The sequence below is a fragment of the Palaemon carinicauda genome, chromosome 29 (assembly GCF_036898095.1).
Source record: "Palaemon carinicauda isolate YSFRI2023 chromosome 29, ASM3689809v2, whole genome shotgun sequence".
Classification (NCBI taxonomy): Eukaryota; Metazoa; Arthropoda; class Malacostraca; order Decapoda; family Palaemonidae; genus Palaemon; species Palaemon carinicauda.
In genome coordinates, this window is record NC_090753.1 from 74,584,072 (window position 1) to 74,594,071 (window position 10,000).

Genomic DNA, 10,000 nt, shown 5'->3' on the forward strand with positions numbered 1-10,000 from the left:
AGTTATTGGGTGCGAATTAGCTTAGCCATGATTTAACTAAAAAATCGTTGATTCTCTCTCTCTCTCTCTCTCTCTCTCTCTCTCTCTCTCTCTCTCTCTCTCTCTCTCTCTCTCTCTCTCTCTCAGGGGCACTCGGTAGAGAGCATGCCCTTGCCACGCCAAACAGCCATATTTTCCCCTTAACTCAATTGCGTATTTGTACTTCTATGTATTTTCCTCAAAATATAATTAATATTTGTCCACTTCGTTTCGTTGAAATTGCTTCAGTAATTTTTCTTTGAATTTCGTCCTAACATTGCGATTATTTTCAAACTCCTTCTGCGTACTTGTACTTTGAGACACTGTTTCCAAAATGTTATAGATTCATCCTTGGGTAGTTATCTCTGTACCATGGTCTTCCACTGCCTTGGGTTAGAGTTCTCTTGCTTGAGGGTACACTCGGGCACACTGTTCTCTCTTGTTTCTCCTCCTTTAGTTTTGTTAAAGTTTTTATAGTTTATAGAGGAAATATTTATTTTAATATTCTTGCTGTTCTTAAAACAATTAATTTTTTTCCTTGTTTCCTTTCCTCACTGGGCTGTTTTCCCTGTTGGAGCCCCTGGGCTTAAAGCATCCTGCTTTTCCAACTAGGGTTGCAGCTTAGCAAATAATAATAATAATAATAATAATAATAATAATAATTATAATACCTAACATGATTATCAAATTTGGTCAAAATCGGTTGAATAGTTTTTGCGTATGTGAGAAACAGACTAAAAGAGAGAGAGAGAGAGAGAGAGAGAGAGAGAGAGAGAGAGAGAGAGAGAGAGAGAGAGAGAAATCTGTCAAAACACCTGTATTCCAAGTTGTTTCCTCTTTATGAGGTCTTTGTAACTTGCTTTCATGTCTTTCTACTTTACCTATTCATGTTAAAAAAAATATTCCTCAAACTGTTCTTGGAAAATACTGGAAATATGAATCCTCAAAATCTTATTGACTTTACCTATTCATGTTGAGAAAAAGAAACCCAAACTTTTCCTGGAAATATTCCTGGAAAATACTGGAAACAGGAATCCTCAAAATCTCATTAACTTTACCTATCCATGTAAAGAAAAAGAAACTAAAACTATTCCAGGAAATATTCCTGGAAAATACTGGAAACAGGAATCCTCAAAATCTCATTAACTTTACCTATCCATGTAAAGAAAAAGAAACTAAAACTATTCCAGGAAATATTCCTGGAAATATTCCTGGAAAATACTGGAAACATGAATCCTCAAAATCTCATTAACTTTACCTATTCATGTAAAGGAAAAGAAACCCAAAATATTCCTGGAAAATACTGGAAACAGGAATCCTCAAAATCTCATTAACTTTACCTATTCATGTAAAGGAAAAGAAACCCAAAATATTCCTGGAAAATACTAGAAACAGGAATCCTCAAAATCTCATTAACTTACCAATTCATTTCAAGAAAAAGAAACCAAAACTATTCCAGGAAATATTCCTGGAAATATTCCTGGAAAATACTGGAAACAGGAATCCTCAAAATCTCATTAACTTTACCTATTCATGTAAAGGAAAAGAAACCCAAAATATTCCTGGAAAATACTGGAAACAGGAATCCTCAAAATCTCATTAACTTACCAATTCATGTCAAGAAAAAGAAACCAAAACTATTCCAGGAAATATTCCTGGAAATATTCCTGGAAAATACTGGAAACATGAATCCTCAAAATCTCATTAACTTACCTATTCATGTAAAGAAAAAGAAACTAAAACTATTCCAGGAAATATTCCTGGAAAATACTGGAAACAGGAATCCTCAAAATCTCATTAACTTACCAATTCATGTCAAGAAAAAGAAACCAAAACTATTCCAGGAAATATTCCTGGAAATATTCCTGGAAAATACTGGAAACATGAATCCTCAAAATCTCATTAACTTTACCTATTCATGGAAAGGAAAAGAAACTAAAACTATTCCAGGAAATATTCCTGGAAAATACTGGAAACAGGAATCCTCAAAATCTCATTAACTTTACCTATTCATGTAAAGAAAAAGAAACTAAAACTATTCCAGGAAATATTCCTGGAAAATACTGGAAACAGGAATCCTCAAAATCTCATTAACTTTACCTATTCATGTAAAGGAAAAGAAACCCAAAATATTCCTGGAAAATACTGGAAACAGGAATCCTCAAAATCTCATTAACTTACCAATTCATGTCAAGAAAAAGAAACCAAAACTATTCCAGGAAATATTCCTGGAAATATTCCTGGAAAATACTGGAAACATGAATCCTCAAAATCTCATTAACTTTACCTATTCATGTAAAGGAAAAGAAACCCAAAATATTCCTGGAAAATACTGGAAACAGGAATCCTCAAAATCTCATTAACTTACCAATTCATGTCAAGAAAAAGAAACCAAAACTATTCCAGGAAATATTCCTGGAAATATTCCTGGAAAATACTGGAAACAGGAATCCTCAAAATCTCATTAACTTTACCTATCCATGTAAAGGAAAAGAAACTAAAACTATTCCAGGAAATATTCCTGGAAAATACTGGAAACAGGAATCCTCAAAATCTCATTAACTTTACCTATTCATGTAAAGAAAAAGAAACTAAAACTATTCCAGGAAATATTCCTGGAAAATACTGGAAACATGAATCCTCAAAATCTCATTAACTTTACCTATTCATGTAAAGGAAAAGAAACCCAAAATATTCCTGGAAAATACTGGAAACATGAATCCTCAAAATCTCATTAACTTTACCTATTCATGTAAAGGAAAAGAAACCCAAAATATTCCTGGAAAATACTGGAAACAGGAATCCTCAAAATCTCATTAACTTTACCTATTCATGTAAAGGAAAAGAAACTAAAACTATTCCAGGAAATATTCCTGGAAATATTCCTGGAAAATACTGGAAACAGGAATCCTCAAAATCTCATTAACTTTACCTATTCATGTAAAGAAAAAGAAACTAAAACTATTCCAGGAAATATTCCTGGAAAATACTGGAAACATGAATCCTCAAAATCTCATTAACTTTACCTATTCATGTAAAGGAAAAGAAACCCAAAATATTCCTGGAAAATACTGGAAACAGGAATCCTCAAAATCTCATTAACTTTACTTATTCATGTAAAGGAAAAGAAACCCAAAATATTCCTGGAAAATACTGGAAACAGGAATCCTCAAAATCTCATTAACTTTACCTATTCATGTAAAGGAAAAGAAACTAAAACTATTCCAGGAAATATTCCTGGAAATATTCCTGGAAAATACTGGAAACAGGAATCCTCAAAATCTCATTAACTTTACCTATTCATGTAAAGGAAAAGAAACTAAAACTATTCCAGGAAATGTTCCTGGAAAATACTGGAAACAGGAATCCTCAAAATCTCATTAACTTTACCTATTCATGTAAAGAAAAAGAAACTAAAACTATTCCAGGAAATATTCCTGGAAAATACTGGAAACATGAATCCTCAAAATCTCATTAACTTTACCTATTCATGTAAAGGAAAAGAAACCCAAAATATTCCTGGAAAATACTGGAAACAGGAATCCTCAAAATCTCATTAACTTTACCTATTCATGTAAAGGAAAAGAAACTAAAACTATTCCAGGAAATATTCCTGGAAATATTCCTGGAAAATACTGGAAACAGGAATCCTCAAAATCTCTTTAACTTTACCTATTCATGTAAAGGAAAAGAAACTAAAACTATTCCAGGAAATACTCCTGGAAAATACTGGAAACAGGAATCCTCAAAATCTCATTAACTTTACCTATTCATGTAAAGAAAAAGAAACTAAAACTATTCCAGGAAATATTCCTGGAAAATACTGGAAACATGAATCCTCAAAATCTCATTAACTTTACCTATTCATGTAAAGGAAAAGAAACCCAAACTATTCCTGGAAATATTCCTGGAAAATACTGGAAACAGGAATCCTCAAAATCTCATTAACTTTACCTATTCATGTAAAGGAAAAGAAACCCAAAATATTCCTGGAAAATACTGGAAACATGAATCCTCAAAATCTCATTAACTTTACCTATTCATGTAAAGGAAAAGAAACTAAAACTATTCCAGGAAATACTCCTGGAAAATACTGGAAACAGGAATCCTCAAAATCTCATTAACTTTACCTATTCATGTAAAGGAAAAGAAACTAAAACTATTCCAGGAAATATTCCTGGAAATATTCCTGGAAAATACTGGAAACAGGAATCCTCAAAATCTCATTAACTTTACCTATTCATGTAAAGGAAAAGAAACTAAAACTATTCCAGGAAATACTCCTGGAAAATACTGGAAACAGGAATCCTCAAAATCTCATTAACTTTACCTATTCATGTAAAGAAAAAGAAACTAAAACTATTCCAGGAAATATTCCTGGAAAATACTGGAAACATGAATCCTCAAAATCTCATTAACTTTACCTATTCATGTAAAGGAAAAGAAACCCAAAATATTCCTGGAAAATACTGGAAACAGGAATCCTCAAAATCTCATTAACTTTACCTATTCATGTAAAGGAAAAGAAACTAAAACTATTCCAGGAAATATTCCTGGAAATATTCCTGGAAAATACTGGAAACAGGAATCCTCAAAATCTCATTAACTTTACCTATTCATGTAAAGGAAAAGAAACTAAAACTATTCCAGGAAATACTCCTGGAAAATACTGGAAACAGGAATCCTCAAAATCTCATTAACTTTACCTATTCATGTAAAGAAAAAGAAACCCAAAATATTCCTGGAAAATACTGGAAACAGGAATCCTCAAAATCTCATTAACTTTACCTATTCATGTAAAGGAAAAGAAACTAAAACTATTCCAGGAAATATTCCTGGAAAATACTGGAAACATGAATCCTCAAAATCTCATTAACTTTACCTATTCATGTAAAGGAAAAGAAACCCAAAATATTCCTGGAAAATACTGGAAACAGGAATCCTCAAAATCTCATTAACTTACCAATTCATGTCAAGAAAAAGAAACCAAAACTATTCCAGGAAATATTCCTGGAAATATTCCTGGAAAATACTGGAAACAGGAATCCTCAAAATCTCATTGACTTTACCTATTCATGTAAAGGAAAAGAAACTAAAACTATTCCAGGAAATATTCCTGGAAAATACTGGAAACATGAATCCTCAAAATCTCATTAACTTTACCTATTCATGTAAAGGAAAAGAAACCCAAATTATTCCTGGAAATATTCCTGGAAAATACTGGAAACAGGAATCCTCAAAATCTCATTAACTTTACCTATTCATGTAAAGGAAAAGAAACCCAAACTATTCCTGGAAATATTCCTGGAAAATACTGGAAACAGGAATCCTCAAAATCTCATTAACTTTACCTATTCATGTAAAGGAAAAGAAACCCAAACTATTCCTGGAAATATTCCTGGAAAATACTGGAAACAGGAATCCTCAAAATCTCATTAACTTTACCTATTCATGTAAAGAAAAAATAAAAACTGTTTTTGGAACTCTTCCTGGAAAATACTGGAAACATGAATTCTAAATATCTCAATATTTTTTTTTTTTATCGGTAAGATATTACGTACATTTTTGTATTACTAGATAAAGAAGATTTTTTATCTTTGTAACTATTGGATAATACTTTGGAATTATACGATAATAAATCAGATACAGTTTTGAATTTAATTCTTTATTTTTTATTAACGGTGTGATCGATTCAAGGAGTAATATATATATATATATATATATATATATATATATATATATATATATATATATATATATATATATATATATATATAACTATATATAATATATATACGTGTATATATATATGTATATGTATATATATATATATATATATATATATATATATATATATATATATATATATATATATATGTATATATACAAATATTATATATATATATATATATATATATATATATATATATATATATATATATATATATATATATATATATATATATATATATATATATATATATATATAAGGTAATCTTGGGATACTCGACATTGTTATATTCAAAATAGAATGTTTAAATTTCTCTCGAATAATTTGGAAGTCTAATTCAATTTATTAGCGAACGAACTCTCCATAATAATACTAATAATAATAGTGATGATTATTATTATCATCGCCATTATTATTATTATTATTATTATTATTATTATTATTATTATTATTATTATTATTATTATTATTGTTATTATTATTATTATTATTATTACTAGCTAAGCTACACCCTAGTTAAAAAAAAAAAAACAGGATGCTATAAGCCCAAGGGCTCCAACAGTGAAAGGAAAGTAAGCCCCTCTAAAGAATTATTAGTCAATATTACACAATATCGTCACATAACACTCGCACCTCATTTGTTGACAAACTTTTCAGCATTTTGTGGATCATTTTCCCTCTTTTTTCCTCGCTTTGATTTTTCCGTTCATGTGTCCTTGTTATTTTTTGCATATAACTTTAGTTGTTGTTATTAGTTTTACTACTAAAATAATAATGTGTAAATGTTAGTTTAACCTTGCATGGTATTAACATTCTGTGTCTCTTCCAATATTTGATAAATTTTACTAAATATTTTCCATAGTAATTTTTTCATGTAGGCTAACTGCAAATTTTCTGAAAAGAATATCTCCCTTTGATTTTTAAAAGACTAAATTTGATTATGAATATATATTTTTAAATAGACTTTATAAGCATTTTAATACAGTCATTTAATTAACATTTTTCGAAGGACATAAGTTGTTTGCAACTTAATAGAAAACATCATATCGAGTAATTATTCACAAGTAGTTTAGTATTTTTTCTTAAAAAAAAAATATTTTCACAGTAATATTTGATGTCAACGATGTTGTCTTCTGTTTGTCATTATTCATTGAATTTTTCATGTTGTAAGCCCAGATATTTTAACAATATCACGCAGTCTATTGGAATAAGAAATGATTATACAGTAATTGGTGTTAAATATTATTATTCCCCTATCGACGTTCCAGTTGTATATCTCATTTCCTTCTTTCTCCTTGCCAATTATATCTTATTCCCTTCGTTGCTCGTGCCATTAATATCTCTTTTCAATATTAAAATATTTTTATAAGTGAAATAATTAAACCCTTTTACCCCCAGGCTATTTTGGAACTTTCCAACCCTTAACCCCCAGGGGTTATTTTTTTCCAAACACATTTTGTAGTATATTTTTTTATTAAATTGCTCTAACAGCCTTAATTTTCGCCATAGAGAGGTCAGGTTGATCTCATTCTCTTGGAAAATGCCTGAAGTTACTCATGAAATTATAAAAAATATGCCAAAAAAAAAATAAATAGCAGTTTTTTGCAAGGACGTACCGGTACGTCCATGGGGGTAAAGGGATGAGTTTTGTGAAACGTACCAGTACGTCCTTTGGGGGTAAAAGGGGGAACATTCCAGTAGACTGCGTCGTTTTCTGAGAGAAAATTGCATGAAAGAAAACGTAAGTAGTTGTAGTGGGTGCAAGTAGGGGTAACTATGATATCCTTCAAACCCTTGTATCTGACCTCGATTTTCACCTGTATCATGTCTCAGCTGTCCCGAGCAGTGTCTATCATCCTTGTAAGTATCTGTCTCATTTTGTTCCTCTGGTTTTGTTGTGTATTTCCATATTGTTATGATATATATATGAGAAAAACACAGTGCATGATATGGTGTGAATTTGTATATATGCATAAGAGCCTTTTAATGTTTGTAACCCACAATAACCCACGCTGTAACAAAAGATAATACATTAGCAGCTGTATATATATGATAAAGTGTCTTCCTGGAATGAAATAACACAACACTTCTTTGCTTTTTAGCATTAATGCAATATATGTTGACACAATCTTTTATAAATTCAATGTTGCATAGTCACACAGACGCTTGTCATAAACACTCATTTGATAGCATTGCTTTCATGTTCTCAAGATAATTTACTAAGTTAGGCATCATTGATTCGTGATGTATATCTTCCAAAAAAATAAATTTCAGAAGACTATTCATGCAAGTTCATTTCCCCCCCTTGCAGTACCTCAGCGGGGAAGCCAGCGGCGCCGTGGCGGAGGACACGGGAGAAGCCTGGGGGAGCGTCCTTTCCGGCATTTGCGGTGTCATCTTGGTCATTGGAGCTGCCACATTCTTGCGATTACCTCGTCTCCTTTATGTCTATGGGGCAGGTGAGTTTCAAGACTTGAAGGAAAGGGACTTTGTCTTGGGTTTGAAGGTGGAAGTTCAGTTGTTGATATCAATAATAATAATAATAATAATAATAATAATAATAATAATAATAGGGAAGTGGGGAATATGGGGAAAGGAAGAGTACCTCTGGATACAATCCAGTTTATAGCTCAAAGGCAGGTACTCGGGATGGGAAAGATTAAGGAAATAGGGAGAAAGAGAAGTACAGGAGAAGAACAAAAGAGAGGGGCAGACCCTCTTGCGGTATTAAGGAATTGGTATTATTATTTCAGTTATTCAGTCTTCTTCTGTAGTTTATATGTGACATTGCATTTAGTGCTGATAATGATTTTAAAATGTTTTATGTATTTTTATTTATTACTTATTATTATTATTATTATTATTATTATTATTATTATTATTATTATTATTATTATTATTATTATTATTATTATTATTACTACTTACTAAGCTACAACCCCAGTTGGAAACGCAGGATGCTCTAACCCCAGGGACCCCAACAGGGAAAACAGCCCAGTGAGGAAAGGAAACAAGGAGAAATAAAATATTTTAAGAACAGTAACAACAGTGAAATAAATATCTCCTATATAAACCATAAAACCTTTAACAAAACAAGAGGAAGAGAAATAAGATAGAATAGTGTGCCTGAGTGTACCCTCAAGCAAGAGAACTCTAACCCAAGACAGTGGAAGACCATGGTACAGAGGCTATGGAACTTCCTAAGACTAGAGCACAAAGGTTTGATTTTGGAGTATCCATCTCCTAGAAGAGCTGCTTACCATAGGTAAAGAGTCTCTTCTACCTTTACCAAGAGGAAAGTAGCCACTGAACAATTACAGTGCAGTAGTTATCCCCTTAAGAAGAATTGTTTGGTAATCTCATTGTTGTCAGGTGTATGAAGACAGAGGAGAATCTGTAAAGAATAGGCCAAACTATTCAGTGTATGTGTAGGCAAAGGGAAGATGAACCATAACCAGAGAGATGGATCCAATGTATATATATATGAATATGTATGTATGTATGTATGTATGTATGTATGTATATATATATATATATATATATATATATATATATATATATATATATATATATATATATATATATATATATATATATATATATATATATTAATGCATTTGTTATTCCTTTATTTCCTTTCTTCACTGGGCTACTTTCCCTGATGGAGCCCATGGGGTTGTAACATTATGCTTTTTCAACCAGGTTGTACCTTTGATAATAATAATAATAACAATAATAATAATAATAATAATAACAATAATAATAATAACAAAATTAATATTGTTCTGATTAGACATGGAAGACATAATATCAAGAAAATTGTTCACCCTATTTGTACTATTATATGATGTATTAGCTTTATGCATTGCAAACTACATATGAAAGTTAAATAAACACTGTCCCTGTTTTGTTTATAAGTAGTTATAATTTTCTCATGATTCATGGCATATAATTCAAAAGTAGTTATACGTATTAAACTTCCTTTACTTCACTGAAGGTGAACTTACCATCCTCCTTGGCTCCCCAACAGGAACGTTTTTGTCTGCCTGGCTGGCTGTGTTATTACTCGTGGCGGCTCCTCTTGCCTACTTGGAGGCCGGGTTGTCCCAGTTCAGCAGTTCGGCTGCCCTTGCCGTCTGGAGGCTCGTTCCTATAGCAAGAGGTAACTTAAATATTTAATGGGTTTTCTCAGTGGTATTATTTATGGTAATCGTTACCCGATAGATATCATTGTGCCGGTTTAGTATGTGG

The 10,000-nt window shown here is 31.2% G+C and overlaps 1 protein-coding gene across 1 annotated transcript in view; it reads left to right on the plus strand.

Annotated features, from left to right (window-relative positions):
* Window positions 1-8,018: 8,018 nt before the first annotated feature.
* The window catches only part of LOC137622244 (sodium-dependent noradrenaline transporter-like), a 59,533-nt gene continuing 57,551 nt past the window's right edge, over window positions 8,019-10,000 (plus strand). Inside the window, exons 1-2 of the mRNA XM_068352749.1 lie at window positions 8,019-8,208; window positions 9,780-9,911. Of these exons, the coding sequence (XP_068208850.1) occupies window positions 8,034-8,208; window positions 9,780-9,911 (307 nt within the window). The 5' untranslated portion in view covers window positions 8,019-8,033. The remainder of the gene's footprint in view (window positions 8,209-9,779; window positions 9,912-10,000) is intronic.